A 15,579-nucleotide genomic window follows, 5' to 3' on the forward strand; every position below is an offset into this window, starting at 1 on the left:
GCAGGAGGCTCAGCTCTTGTGCACCCTTCTGTGGCAGTTGCAGGAGGCTCAGCTCTTGTACTCCCTCCTGTGGCAGTTGCAGGCGGCCAGCTCTTGTACTCCCTCCTGTGGCCGTTGCAGGAGGCTCAGCTCTTGTACTCCCTCCTGTGGCAGTTGCAGGAGGCTCAGCTCTTGTACTCCCTCCTGTGGCCGTTGCAGGAGGCTCAGCTCTTGTGCACCCTCCTGTAGCAGTTGCAGGAGGCTCAGCTCTTGTACACCCTCCTGTGGCAGTTGCAGGCGGCCAGCTCTTGTGCACCCTCCTGTGGCAGTTGCAGGCGGACAGCTCTTGTGCTCCCTCCTGTGTCAGTTGCAGGAGACTCAGCTCTTGTGCGTCCTCCTGTGGCAGTTGCAGGCAGCCAGCTCTTGTGCTCCCTCCTGTGTCAGTTGCAGGAGACTCAGCTCTTGTGCTCCCTCTTGTGGCAGTTGTAGGAGGCCAGCTCTTATGCACCCTCCTGTGGCAGTTGCAGGCAGCCAGCTTTTGTGCTCCCTCTTGTGGCAGTTGCAGGCAGCCAGCTCTTGTGCTCCCTCCTGTGTCAGTTGCAGGAGACTCAGCTCTTGTGCGTCCTCCTGTGGCAGTTGCAGGCAGCCAGCTCTTGTGCTCCCTCCTGTGTCAGTTGCAGGAGACTCAGCTCTTGTGCTCCCTCTTGTGGCAGTTGTAGGAGGCCAGCTCTTGTGCTCCCTCTTGTGGCAGTTTCAGGCAGCCAGCTCTTGTGCTCCCTCCTGTGGCAGTTGCAGGAGGCTCAGCTCTTGTGCTCCCTCCTGTGGCAGTTGCAGGCAGCCAACTCTTGTGCTCCCTCCTGTGGCAGTTGCAGGCAGCCAGCTCTTGTGCTCCCTCCTGTGGCAGTTGCAGGAGGCTCAGCTCTTGTGCTCCCTCTTGTGGCAGTTGTAGGAGGCCAGCTCTTGTGCTCCCTCCTGTGGCAGTTGCAGGAGGCTCAGCTCTTGTACGCCCTCCTGTGGCAGTTGCAGGAGACTCAGCTCTTGTGCTCCCTCTTGTGGCAGTTGCAGGAGGCTCAGCTCTTGTGCTCCCTCCTGTGGCAGTTGCAGGCAGCCAGCTCTTGTGCTCCCTCTTGTGGCAGTTGTAGGAGGCCAGCTCTTGTGCTCCCTCCTGTGGCAGTTGCAGGAGGCTCAGCTCTTGTGCTCCCTCTTGTGGCAGTTGTAGGAGGCCAGCTCTTGTGCTCCCTCCTGTGGCAGTTGCAGGAGGCTCAGCTCTTGTACACCCTCCTGTGACATGTAGTTTTCTGTCCACTTCTGCTTTGAAAGCTCCGTCTATTTCTACGTCATTACTTCTGCTGAGTCAGACATGCAATCAGCCATAAATCATCTCGATGCTTTTCGAAGCCGCCAGCAGGACTGATACTTTCCCAGTTTACATAGCGGTCACTTAATTCACATTTTTTTTTTTTAGTAGATCTGGGGTCTGTCCTGCTGGCAGCTTCTGCATTTGCCATGATTTCACCTCAGTGCCATATTTTATGCATCGGCTCTGGAGTCAGTGATTTCCCATTTCTGCCTTCAGACCTCTCCGCAGAATACAAGCTGCACTTTATGGCGGTTTCTGTCCAGGATGACTGTCCCAACAGCTGCACGCTAAATAACCTGCACGTAAAGTTGTTCCAAAAATATTTGAACTCTGGAGGGATTATTAGTAGCCAAAAGAGGTGGCCAGGATGCTGGCAGTGGCAGAGGAGGAAGTTGTGACCGTCCTGGTCTGGCTGCCACGGAGTGTTGACGTGGACCCTGCGAATTGTTTTGCTTCACTTTACTGGACGTTTTTCATCTTTTTCTCGACCATCCCTGCATGTATGTAGCGTAGTGCTCTACTGAGGGATCGCCATTCATGCAATTCTCTACCACGGACATTCAGGTCTCACAGATCATAGAATTCCTGCAGCTCCAATTCTGTCTTCTGTCGGGTTTTAGATTGTGATTTCACTCAATTCACAATGAAGCCAAGAAGAAAAATCCCTGCAGAGGAGGAGGAGGTGTGGAGTGGACCCTGGACTTTGCGGCTCCCAGATGGAAACCACTCGATCCTCCTCTTTGATTTGTTAGTTGGGTGCGATGTCATAACGTTCCGCCTGGTCTGATAATCAGAAGAGGATGCCGGCGGCCAGGAAGGGAGTTGTAGAGCTCCGATCTGGTGGCCACAAATCTCTGCGCTCATCTATAGTATGTTCACATAGAGTTTATTCAGGTAGAAAAATCCACATAAAAAAGTACTAAAAAACAGGAATTTTTACAAGAACACGTTTTTTTTATGTGTTTTTTTTATTATTTTTAAGTATTTTTAATTATAAATTGGCGTGCAGCAATAGAGTGGATCTTAGGCTCTGTCCACACTTCAAAACCTACTCAAAAAGTTTTGTGTGCAAAAACACATTAAAACCCTCAATAAAGTATGAGTATTTGTTTTGTAGTAACGGAGAGATTTGTTTGATTATTAACACATGCATCAGAAGATATGATGATAATTGACCGGTTCCATACATGATTTTGGATATCTGCTTATTGCTCTATTCAAATGATTTTGTCTTTGCCTTTATTTCTGTTATTTTCTTTAATAATTTCAATAAAAATAGATTGAACATAAAACCCTCAATAAAAAAAACTAGCAAAAAATGCATATTGTTCCATCATTCTGATATAGAGATTGCACCAGAGAATGGACATGACGCTTTTTCTAACAATAAAAACCCACTGAAAAAAATCCTGCAACTGTAGGAGGGTTTCAATGAATAGGCAGCTGTTTCCCAGCAGACTTGAGATATTTATTTTTATTTTTTTTATTTTTTTTTTTTTTTTTAGACTTGAGATATTTTAATGGCAATTTTGGTCCAGAATTCTTGCCTAAAAAAAAAAAAAGGAGCAAACAAACTATGTGTGAACATACCTGAGAAACCATAAAAGCACTAATGTGAAAAACTTAAAAAAAAAAACCAAGATATTCTTATATAGTCTTTTGGGGGAAAAAAACATCACTAACTAAAAAAATGCGAAACCCACAGCATTTTGCACTGACTAAAAGAAAATATTGCAGAATAAAACTACGTTTAATGTTCACTAATGACTTATATCCTTATTTCCTGCAAGAAAAGGGCTCAAAACGCTGCAAAGAGGGGAAATTTTCGTAAAAGCGCTGCGTGTAAAAGCATCAGTGATTGCAGAATGTTTTCTGTGGTTTTAGTGGCAATCCTCTACAATAAAAATATGGTTCAGTAAGGTGAATAGGCTGCGGTCTGCCATGCTGGCGGAAATGTCGGACCGTAGAACTATAAGGCTAGGGCCCCACTTTGCGTTTTGAACCTGCGTTTCTGCAGCGTTTTATGGCCAAATGGCTTGCGTTTTGTTTTTCCATGTTATCCTATGGAAATTGTGAAATTTCTGACCCCACTTTGCGTTTTAAAGCGCTGCGTTTAATTTGCATATTTTGTGGCAAAAACCATGCGTTCAAAGAAGCAGCATGTCAATTGTTTTTGCCATTTTGGGTGCGTTTTGCTAACATTGAAGTCTATGAGAAATGGCAAAAACCAAGATTCCAGAAAATTCCTGCGTTTTACCTGCTTCTCCAGTCCAGAAAACATGCGTTTTGGACTTCAAAATAATGATTTCATATGTCCCTTTACACACACACACATAGTCCGACAATTAAAAATAAGATTTTTAATAAATTATTATTAAATATCATATTACCGCTATAATTTCATTAAATTAATCTATTTTCATTATTTTTCACAAAAATATAGATTTGTTACTTGTTTTCCAATTTTTTCATTGAGTTTGACTAGTTAAACTTTATTTAGCAGTGTCATGATGTTCAAAACGCAGTTATCAAAACGCCGGTGGAAAAGCAGGTAAAAAGCGCTGAAAACGCATCTAAAACGCGGTAAATACGCATGCGTTTTCAGCGCTAAATTTCTGAAAAAGGCAACTTTGGTCAAATCAATTAAGCCCAAAACGTGCGTTCTGAACTGCAAGTAGATAAACGCAAAGTGGGGCCCTAGCCTAACCCCCAGCATGTCTCTGGATTTGCCTCCATTTCTGTTTACAATCCTCACTTTCCTCTTTTCTTCTGCAGTTTCCGTGCTCTGTTATTTACAGTCTCGTTCGCACCTTGCAGTCAGCAAGTCCCGGCGTCGTGGCCATTCTCCACCGGCCTCTCCGCCTCTCTGCTTTTTCTTAGATAAACCCCTCATTTCAGTGGGTGGATTTGACTGGATCCTTAGAAACATTTCAGAAGTAATTTGGATGTGGGGGCGTCAGCATAAGAGTCAATTATGTGTGTAATCGTCCAGTGGAGCAAGACGTGGTCACTGCGAGCGATTGTGCACCGAATATAATAGGGGCCACCTCACAACTCTCTTGGAATTAGGAGACCACAACTCCCTAGTATGCTTGGAAACCACTACAGTTGGGTAGGGCTATGTTCACATGGAGCGTTTTTCAGCATATCCACTCCAAAATCCTCTTAAAGAAATGCCTGTTCCTTCTATGAGACCTCAACTTTGCCGTTCATATACGACGTCTTCTCAACTTTGCTTTTTTACCTTGAAGAGATTTTGATAAACGCCTGGTGGGAGATAAAAAGCTCGTGCCACTTTAGATATACTCAGAGGGTTTCGAAATATTCTAAACCTGTTTTGTTTTTTAAAGTGGAAACTTAGGAAATGCTCGATTTTGGGGGATTTTTTTTTCCCTTTTCATTTTTTTGATTGGACAGCACCTAGTTTGGAGAGGTTTCCTTCAGGGTCCACATAAAAAAAGTGAGATGCATTTTATTTTATTCCACTTTTCCACCAGGTATTTTTCAAAACTTCAGGATAAGACAAGGAAGAAAGCAAAAACTCCTCATATGAATGGTCCTGATTAGTGATTCCCGGACCTGGACTATAAAAGTCCAGATCTGCGCGATTTCAAAGGTGCCAGGGTGCTAGACCCTGGCCTGGGATTCCAGATATTGATCAGGTCTTATATGGGGACCGGAATCCGGCCCAGAACCGGATTTTAGAGACCGGATCACTGGAATATCTTTCTCTCTGTTTTCCCTGCAGAGAACACTCGGGTCTCCGCAGCAATAAATTGACATGCTGCAGCTCAGGAATCCGCACCGCAGATCAGTTTACGCTGCGGGAAAAACAAGCACAGAGACCCGGAGATTTCTATAAATCCATTTACTGTGTTTGTACTGTACAACGCAGCAAATACATGGAGCGTCCAAAACACTGTAAACCTTGATTGTGGGCACGCAGCCTAATGCTGTAAAAATAAATTTAATCTATAAAACCCCCAAAACTTCCAAAAAATGGAACATGTCCACCTCCAAAACTCCACGTGAGAGTAGACTTACCAGCCAATCTATGTGATCTCTTAAGGCAACCAAGAAATCTAAGGTAGAAATATCAGAATCCGCCACCAATGTACAGTGTGTACAGTGCACATACAATGTAATCAAAATCTCTTTTATATATATATATATATATATATATATATATATATATATATAAATCTATATATATAATTGCCTTATTCTGTCTGTCTGTCTGTCTGTCTGTCTGTCATGCTCCAAAATTGTGTCCTTACGGTGACACAAAGCTGATTGGCCGCTGGGCTCGCCATGGCCCCGCCCCCCCACACGGATTGGCCGCTCGCCCAGGCTGCGCCCCCACACGGATTGGCCAGCCGCTCGCCCAGGCTCCGCCCCCCCACAGATTGGCCTCTCGCCCCGGCACCCTGCAGGCATTGGCAATTCAGCCACGCCACGCCCCGCCCCCCTCACGCAATGCACGTTAGCTCTGGCCCCACCCCCTCCCTCCCCCCGCGCATTTCTCTACCTGACACGGCTGTCACGGAGGTGAGTACGGTACTCCCTATCCCCCCCCAACCCCCCCCCCCCCCCCCCCCACCCGGCCCCCGCTCCCAAAGGGGTGGTGTGGATACTCGCATGGTTACAAGCGCTGTCACGGAGGTGAGTACTGTACTCCCTCCCCCTCCCCCGGCCCCCGCTCCCACGGCAGTGGTGGGAGTGGTGTGGATACGTTGGTAACCATGCTCGCATGGTTACAAGCCCATCAAGGTCCTGCTGCGCCGGAAGGTCCACACGCACACACACAAACATACACACACATCAGATCACACTCACACTCACTCTCATACACACCTCACACACACCTCACATCGCATCCACATACTCACGACATCCTGGGATATCGCTTGCTTCTCGGCGGCGAAAATGTGCTGTTGTGATCTTCCAGGACCTGACGGAGGATCACATGGCCAGAAGCATGTGATATCCCCGGATGTTGTGAGTATGAGCGCGTAAGTGCGATATCGTCAGTGTCTGTGTGTGTGAGTGGATGCGATCGGGTGTGTGTGAGTGGATGCGATCGGGTGTGTGTGAGTGGATGCGATCGGGTGTGTGTGAGTGGATGCGATCGGGTGTGTGTGAGTGGATGCGATCGGGTGTGTGTGTGAGTGGATGCGATCGGGTGTGTGTGTGAGTGGATGCGATCGGGTGTGTGTGTGAGTGGATGCGATCGGGTGTGTGTGTGAGTGAATGCGATCGGGTGTGTGTGTGAGTGGATGCGATCGGGTGTGTGTGTGAGTGGATGCGATCGGGTGTGTGTGTGAGTGCATGCGATCGGGTGTGTGAGTGTCGGCAGAGGAGCAGGGCGTGCTGGAGAAGGCTGGGAGCAGAGAGGCTGATCATGGGGAAGAGGGAAATGCTGATGCTGAAGGAGGCTGGGATGGGAAGGCTGGGAAGAAGGAGGCTGGGAGGAGAGAGGCTGATCCTAGGGAAGGCTGGGGAGAGGAGGCTGATGCTGAGGGAGGCTGGAAGGAGAGAGGCTGATGCTGAGGGAGGCTGGGACGAGGGAGGCTGATGCTTAGGGAAGCTGATGCTGGAGGAGGCTGGAAGAACAGAGGCTGATGCTGGTGGAGGCTGATGCTTTGGGAGGCTGATGCTGGGGGAGACTGGGAGAGGAAGGCTGATGCTGAGGGAGGCTGGGAGGGGGAGGCTGGGAGGAAGGAGGCTGGGAAGAGAGAGGCTGATCCTTGGGAAGGCTGGGAAAGGGAGGCTGATGCTGAGGGAGGCTGGAAGGAAAGAGCCTGATGCTAGAGACAGAGACGCTGATGCTGGGAGGAGAGAGGCTGATGCTGCGGGCAGAGAGGCTGATGATGCGGGTAGAGAGGCTGATGCTGGCGCAGCATGGCGGATGGAGCACGTTTGGTAATGCGCAGCATGGCGAATGGAGCACGTTTGGGAGTGCGCAGCATGGCGGATGGAGTACGTTTGGGAGTGCGCAGCATGGCGGATGGAGCACGTTTGGGAGTGCGCAGCATGGCGGATGGAGCACGTTTGGGAGTGCGCAGCATGGCGGATGCAGCACGATGGCGAGTGCGGAGTATGGCGGATGGAGCATGTTTGGGAGTGCGCAGCATGGCGGATGGACCACGTTTGGGAGTGCGCAGCATGGCGGATGGAGCACGTTTGAGAGTGCGCAGCATGGGAGATGGAGCACGATGGGGGGTGCGCAGCATAGGGGATGGAGCACGATAGGGAGTGCACTGCATGGGGGATGGAGCACAATGGGGAGTGCCCAGCATGGCGGATGGAGCACGTTTGGAAGTGCGCAGCATGGCGGATGGAGCACGTTTGGGAGTGCGCGGCATGGCGGATGGAGCACGTTTGGGAGTGCGCAGCATGGATGATGGAGCACGATGGGGGGTGCGCAGCATAGGGGATAGAGCACGATGTGGAGTGCGCTGCATGGGGCATGGAGCACGATGGGGAGTGTGGAGTATGGCGGATGGAGCACGTTTGGGAGTGCGCAGCATGGTGGATGGAGCACATTTGGGAGTGCGCAGCATGGCGGATGGAGCACGTTTAGGAGTGCGCAGCATAGGAGATGGAGCACGATGGGGAGTGCGCAGCGTGGCGGATGGAGCACGATGGGGAGTGCGCAGCATAGGGAATGGAGCACGATGGGGAGTGCGCAGCATGGCGGATGGAGCACGTTTGGGAGTGCGCAGCATGGCGGATGGAGCACGTTTGGGAGTGCGCAGGATGGGAGATGTAGCACGATGGGGGGTGCGCAGCATAGGGGATGGAGCACGATGGAGAGTGCACACCTCCCCCCAACACACACACACGCGCGCGCGCGCACTGCACAACACACCACACACACACACTGGAAACCACAAACAACTGCCCTACACAGACACCCACACACAGACAACGCTGCACACACAAATATACGCACATACCGCACATATATATAACAAAAATCATACATGAACTACACAATACGTAAATTCTAGAATACCCGATGCGTAGAATCGGGCCACCTTCTAGTATATATATATATATATATATATATATGTGTGTGTGTATATATATATATATATATATATATATATATATATATAAAAAATAGGCTCACAATTCAACACTATCACCACAAATAGGGAATATTTGTGGGGATAGTGTTGAATTATGAATCTATTTTTTTATCATTAGCGCACATAAAATGTATAGTGTGTACAGTGCACATACAGTGTACGGTGTGTACAGTGCACATACAGTGTATGGTGTGTACAGTGCACAGTGTACTGTGTGTACAGTGCACTTACACTGTATGTGCACTGTACAGACTGTACACTGTATGTGTGTAAACTGCACGTACAATGTATGGTGTGTAGAGTGCTCATACCTGGCACTCTGCTTTTAAGGCATTGCTACATTATTTTGTTTTCAAAAACTGTTGCCCTCGTTTATACTATTTGTCTGTCTACAAAATGGCTGTCGCTTCCTCAGACTACCTAGTGCACAGCATGAAGGCTGAGCCTCCCCCTGACCATCAGACCAGAGAAGACATGGCCAGGATAGACAGCCATCAGAGCGGGTCTAAAACGTCCTGCTGTGCATTGGAGTCCCAGGCTGTGGCGGCCATTATGTAGACAGGCAAATAGTGTAATGAGAGCAAAAAATTTTAACACAAAATAATGTAAAAATGCTTCTAAAAAAAAATCTAAAAAACCCATAGATTTATGTAAAGGTTTAGATAACCTCTTTTTCCCAATTAAAAATTATAGAATTTTTTTAAAAAATAAGCACATTCGATATCATCAAAGTAAACACCAGACCCATCCAAATAATATGAAAATGCCGGCGACTCTGGCCTCGACACCTGTCGCATGACCAACGATTTTTTGGTGTTTTAGGTGCTAGATTACTGTACAGTACAAGTACATGGAGTCAGATTGTGATCCGAGGTTACACAAGATCCAATCCGGATTGCTTTTCACGGTCACAGCACCGTTGCAATCCGATCCCATTCATTGTACACGGGGATATAGCAACAGGTGTCTCAGCCAAAGTCGCCGTATGGCCGCAGCTTTGTGTGTTACTGCCGTGTAGCAGATGTAGCAGAGTTTAATTGGTTCTGAGAGTATTTCAGGTGAAGATAATGCACTGGGACTGTGGTCTCTCCGCTGTGACCCTCTTGACGCTGTGGGACAACAACCTCCAGCATGCCCAGAGACCCCTGCAGTCAGGTTACTTCTGGAGGCGAGTCTGATCGTTGAAAAGGGAATCTGCAGGAAAATCTATGGTCTGTGGGAAGCCAATCTGCATTTGGATATTTGAGAATGTGGCCTCATTAATAGCCGCCATGATGGTTGTCACCCATCTTTCCAGAAACTTGCAGAATTTCACTCTGTGTCTTTCTCTGACTGGTTGTTTTCTGTTTGATCGTTGCAGGTATCTACTGCCGGTGGTCCCTCAGTTCAGTGTTAAGATGGCGTCTTCCAGCGTTGGCTCGTCCGGACTGCCTCGCTCCAGCTTTGTGTTTACCTCACGATACACGCCGCAGTACTGAAGAACCGGATCCAGAATGTCGCCATGGATAGTTTTTTTTTTATTTCTTGCCCTGTAAATAATAGCGTTACAATGTACAAGTTTCCTTCACACGGTGCTAAGCACAGCTATCACGCAGCGCCGATGGCATATAGAGCGAATCCTGTAAACCGGCGGCTTTCAACCTAGCTGTCAGGGCATGCTGGGAGTTGTAGTTTGACAACAGGTGGAAGCTTGTGGTTTACAGGATCCTTGAATGTCTAGATACCGAATTAGCGCCTTTTGCTGCGTGTAAAACGTAGAATGCTAACTTATTTTTTTGCTCGTATAGGAATGACGTGCTATGTATTATTATATATTGCCTTTGAATACATTAAATGCGACCGGTATGTAAGTATGGAAGCGGCCACCATTTTGTGTGCTGTAAAAAGGCATCCATTTTTATGGACCAGCCTCCGCATCACACAAAATGGCCGCCGTCACCTCAGTGAAGTGACAGGTGCACTTTACCATGCTGAAATGCTGGCAAAAGAAGTCTAAAGTAGATGAGTAGCATTAATCGTAACAGAAGAACAATTGTCAGTTCATCTGTTTGTGAGAAAACACAATTATCAGCCATTTTGTACATTTTCAAGCCCTGAGGGATAAAAACAACTCAGCAGTTGCCCGTAGCAACATCTCAGAGCCCTGCTGAAATGAAAGCTGTGTAGGAAGACTTGTCCAATCAGAATTCAACTCTCATTTATCAGAAGCTTGTTGGAGACTGAGATCAGCGACCTGATTGGTTGCTTCTCATTTGTTTCACAGACCCCCTGAAGATAAAGCCCCCATTTATCACCTCACCAGTCAAGAGACATTTATAAAATATAGTAACGATTTCTTTAATGCGGCATTCAACGCCTCTGATAAATGTCTAGATAAATGTTACACAGAATTGAGTAAATTCCCTTTAATCTTTCTCAGTGGAATCTGTAATACCAGATTATCAAATGTTCTGGATTATCAGACTACAAAGTATTGGTAAAGGAGGGAAGAGCCTAAACAGTAGTTATAGGCCCTGCGCACATCACATCTGAGCCCTACGTCACAGACGCCGGGAAGGGGCGATAAACTGTACGCAGCTGTGTATTATCACTGAAAAACTGGGAAAAAACTATACAAATACCGTGAAAAATAAGCAGTTGTGCTAAAAGTGACCAGGCAGTATGGTTCTCCGGTCAGTGCAATGAATGACGATACCAACCTCAATATATATATATATATATATATATATATATATATATATATATATATATATATATATATATATATAATATATATGTGTATAGAATTGAATACTATTTTAATATTCAAAAATTAAATAAATTAGGTTTAAGTTGCGACATTAAACATTTACTCATGATGGAGCTGATGGAGAACTCATTCATTGTGCCCTGAGTGGCCGTGTTTTTTGCCACCATTCTTTGGCACGTACAGTGGCTTGATCCCTGAGCGGCCATGTTTTTACCACCATTCTGTGGCATGTACAGTGGTTTTATCCCTCCTGAGTGGCCATGTTTTTGCCATCATTCTGTGGCATGTACAGTGGTTTGATCCCTGAGCAGCCATGTTTTTTGCCACCATTCTGTGGTATGTACGGTGGTCTGATCCCTGAGCGGCCGTGTTTATTGCCACCATTTTGTGACACATATGGTTATTGCAGTTTTTAGAGAAATGTTGTAGCTGAAAAACTGCGACTCTGCAGTTTCAATTCGAGTTCTATTTTCTTGCTTTACGGCTTAAATGATTTTGTTTTAGTAAATCCGACTTTTGTGGACGTGCTGATACCAAATGTTTGTTTTATTTATTTATAAAGAGGAACATTTTTATATTATAATTATTATAATTTTTATAGTTTTATACTTTCCTCTACATTTTCATAAACATTTTTCTTTTTTTTTTTTTTTGTGTGTGTACTTTTTCACATTACTGGGCTTCACGGAAGTACCAAGATGGCAGTGATACGGGGACTTCACCAATCGTGTAAATGAGCTCCCCCGAGAAGAAAGCGCCCTCTTATGCCCCCTATAGGTCGCTGTGTAAGTCCATGTCCGACCCTAGAATCATGTTCAAGATATCAGCAAGTGGCCTCCGTCTGGGGTCGCTGTTTTGGTGTTCCTGCTCCTCCTCAGTTGGCTGAGGGAGAAGCGTTTGATGTGCACCTCGGGGGCGCTGTTTTTATGAGAGAAATTATTTAATTACCGTAATTCAGTTTTTGTTTCTGACTCTCAGAAATTTGGATTATTGGATGCCTGATTTAAAGGAATTTTCCTGGACCTTAAACCAGGATCATGTTATCAGAATCGGCTCATGCAATTCCTCAGTAGCTGAGGACCAGACCCCATAACTATAGGATTGTTTCAATGTCCATTTGCCATTTTTTACCTCAGGAAATTCTGTATTACTGTTAAAATCTGCTTATTCACGTACTCGAGATTCCTGTCCGCCAAACAGAGGCCACCATTTTGTGGGTGGAGTCGTTTTTTTAGGGCAATACTGTGATACCAGCGATTTGAGTTACAAAATGACTTCTTATTAGTGTTGAGTGGACCCCGACCGGCAAAATCCGGATCCGCGCGGTTTGAGCGGCAGATCCGAGTCCGACCCGGACGCGGGATTCCGGGTGCACGATCTGGATCCTTTTTTTTTTTCTCTCTCTCTCTCTCTATCTCTGTCTCTCTCTCTCCTCCCCCTCCCGGATTCCGCTCCCCCATTGACATATATGGGGCCGGATTCCGGATTGGATCCGGACTGCTTTGTTAACCCGCCGCGGATCCGCGGAAACCTGATTATTACCAGTCCGCTCAACTCTACTTCTTATTTCTTTGTATAGGCCAAAAAACTTCAATAAAGCGTGACATACAAGCAGTGGGTGCGGAGCCTGCAGGGTATACATATCCATATTACCGCCAGAGGGCCTTTTGTGTGCCTGACATGGTGCTGTACCCTTCATAGATGGGAGGATAGCGGCACCCGAAATACCACACACAAGATACATGTCAAGAAATCCGCCATGTGCCTCCCATTCCAGCCTGAGGCGCCTCACATGGCCATGATTATATGGCGCCTGCCATAATTGGCATCTGGGGTCATGCCCATGATGGTACAGCAGGTGACGCACTGCCATATGACTGCCACATCGGATCACGATTCAGAATAGGCCCCCCCATAAATATCCATCGATCCAGACTGTGCCACCCCGGAGCTGCTCGGATCTCAGGTGGCACAGGACTTCGCCTCACACACAGTCTCTTGTACGTACAGCAGATGTGATCACTATGGAGCCTAATATCCTCCCCGCTGATTTCCATTTTTGGGCCCGATTCTTTATTGCATTTGTGCCTTTTTGGTGCTTTTCATTTGCGCCTTATTTTTCTTTTCACTTTGCATTTCATATTCCATTTTATGTGTCCAATGGTTTATTTTTATGTTCTTCCATGGGTGAAGTTCGGGTTTTCCAAATGTGATTGATTGAATCATCTTTTTAAAACATTTTGCACAAATGTCCTATTGAAATTTTTGAGCTAAAATTTTGCAACATTTTTTAGTGGAAAGTTACTATTGACTAAAGGCCGCTTTACACTCAGCGATATTGCTATCGATATCGCTAGCGTGCGTACCCGCCCCCGTCGGTTGTGCGTCACGGGCAAATCGCTGCCTGTGGCGCACAACATCGCTAACACCCGTCACACTACTTACCTGCCTAGGACGTCGCTGTTGCCAGCGAACCGCCTCCTTTCTAAGAGGGCGGTTCGTTCGACGTCACAGCGACATCACTAAGCGGCCACCCAAGAGAAGCGGAGGGGCGTAGATGAGCGGGACGAACATCCCGCCCACCTACTTACTTCCTCATTGCGGGCGGACGCAGGTACGGTGATGTTCCTCGTTCCTGCGGTGTCACACGTAGCGATGTGTGCTGCCGCAGGAACGACGAACAACCTGCGTCCCGCTACAGCAACGATATTTGGGAAATGGACAGCGTGTCAACGATCAACGATAAGGTAAGTAAAACTGCTCGGTAACGGTCGTTCGTGTGTTTCACACGCAACGACGTCGCTAACTAGGCCTGATGTGCGTCACAAATTCCGTAACCCCAACGACATCGTTAGCGATGTCGTTGCGTGTAAAGCGGCCTTAAGTGCATTCTCCATACAGCGGGAGGTGGCTGCACGCACAGGCTGAGACCCATAGATTGTGACGCTGCATTCTCCGTACAGCGGTAGGTGGCTGTGCGCACAGGCTGAGACCCACAGATTGTGACGGTGCATTCTCCATACAGTGGGAGGTGGCTGCACTCACATGGGGCTGCGTGGCTTGTGCCATGACTTCCATACAGCGGGATGTGGCTGCGCTCACAGGCTGAGACCTCAGATTGTGACACTGCATTCTCCATACATCCATTATAGATTTTGGATGGAATAACCTATCACTGGATGTAGGAACAATCAGATCAGGGACACAGTCTGATTCATTATTTGAGAGGAACTAGTGAGGGCAAATGCACCAATTGCATCCAAAAAAGTGCCAGTTAGGGGCAGCAAAGGCCCAAGTGATGCTACGTGTCGTGACCCCTCATATGTGGCGACCTTCCTGTATAATCTAATCCCTGCTTTGTGGGTAAAATTGAATGAATGCAGTCATCTTTTCAGAATAACTAATTTTGCGCCACTTTTGGCTTTGGTTTATCCGTCTCCCTGCCTCGTCCCTGAGGTGTCACCTGCAGACAAAACACCTGAACATGGCGATGGGGTACCACATAAGAAAAGTCCATGGAGCTCAGTTCTCAGTCCCGGAGTGCCCAGTAGGACGTGTTACTCCTTCCGATGGTCTGACGTATCAGCCCTCCTTGATGCACTCATACATAAGGCCGATCTAAGTATCACTATGTGCAGGAGACACCGAAGGGACAAAATGCAGATGTTGCACCCTCATTGGTTGCAAACCTCAAGGATATGGTGCTAACCACTGAACCGCCGTCTCAGTCGGGGGTCACGGCACAGATGCTCGGTTTTATTATGTATTATGGAAGATTTGATTGTCTTGTTCTTTTGCCAAAAAATTGATCTTGATCAGAAAGTTGTCATTGTAGAGTAGAACATCCTCAGGATTACCGGGACTTTTGTATCATAGCCACTGTAATCAGAAACTCCGAAATAAAAATTAGTGCTACTTATCCTGCCTGCTCCTGTATTGCTTGTCTGTGTCAGATTTTAGCAATGGCCTCCACTTGTCGCACACAAGGCGACTTCTCACCAGGTGCCGTCACGTCTGAGCCCGCACCACACCTAAGAAACACCTGCCTCAGTCTCCAGGACTTTTTGCCGGGCCTGAACCAGTCTTCTACAAATCTTTAAGAAAACACGAGCACTAATATTATCCTGGTCTCTTCCCTATTTTTTGGGTATGCCTTGTCTCCTATGGAGAGCACAAGTAGCCATACTGGCCTGGACAGATATGACATGAGCTCAGTAAAAATTATGGGGACTGAGAAATATAATGAAAAAAAATAAAATATTGATGGTTGGTGTATTTTATACAATAAGCGCCAGAACCTTAAATCCCATGTATTTTTTTAAAGGCCTTCTCCAGTGAAAACAACTCATCACGAGTGAACCCGAACGGTAAAGTTCGGATTTCGTACCGGGTGTCCG

The 15,579-nt window shown here is 47.0% G+C and overlaps 1 protein-coding gene across 3 annotated transcripts in view; it reads left to right on the forward strand.

The window, feature by feature from the left end:
* Positions 1-15,101, forward strand: part of TTLL7 (tubulin tyrosine ligase like 7) — a 144,434-nt gene extending 129,333 nt beyond the window's left edge. For all 3 annotated transcript variants that reach the window (XM_075320226.1, XM_075320225.1, XM_075320227.1), the window contains one exon: positions 9,794-15,101. In XM_075320226.1, the coding sequence (XP_075176341.1) occupies positions 9,794-9,911 (118 nt within the window). In that variant the 3' untranslated portion in view covers positions 9,912-15,101. The remainder of the gene's footprint in view (positions 1-9,793) is intronic.
* Positions 15,102-15,579: the final 478 nt, after the last annotated feature.

This window comes from Anomaloglossus baeobatrachus, chromosome 8 (assembly GCF_048569485.1).
Source record: "Anomaloglossus baeobatrachus isolate aAnoBae1 chromosome 8, aAnoBae1.hap1, whole genome shotgun sequence".
Classification (NCBI taxonomy): Eukaryota; Metazoa; Chordata; class Amphibia; order Anura; family Aromobatidae; genus Anomaloglossus; species Anomaloglossus baeobatrachus.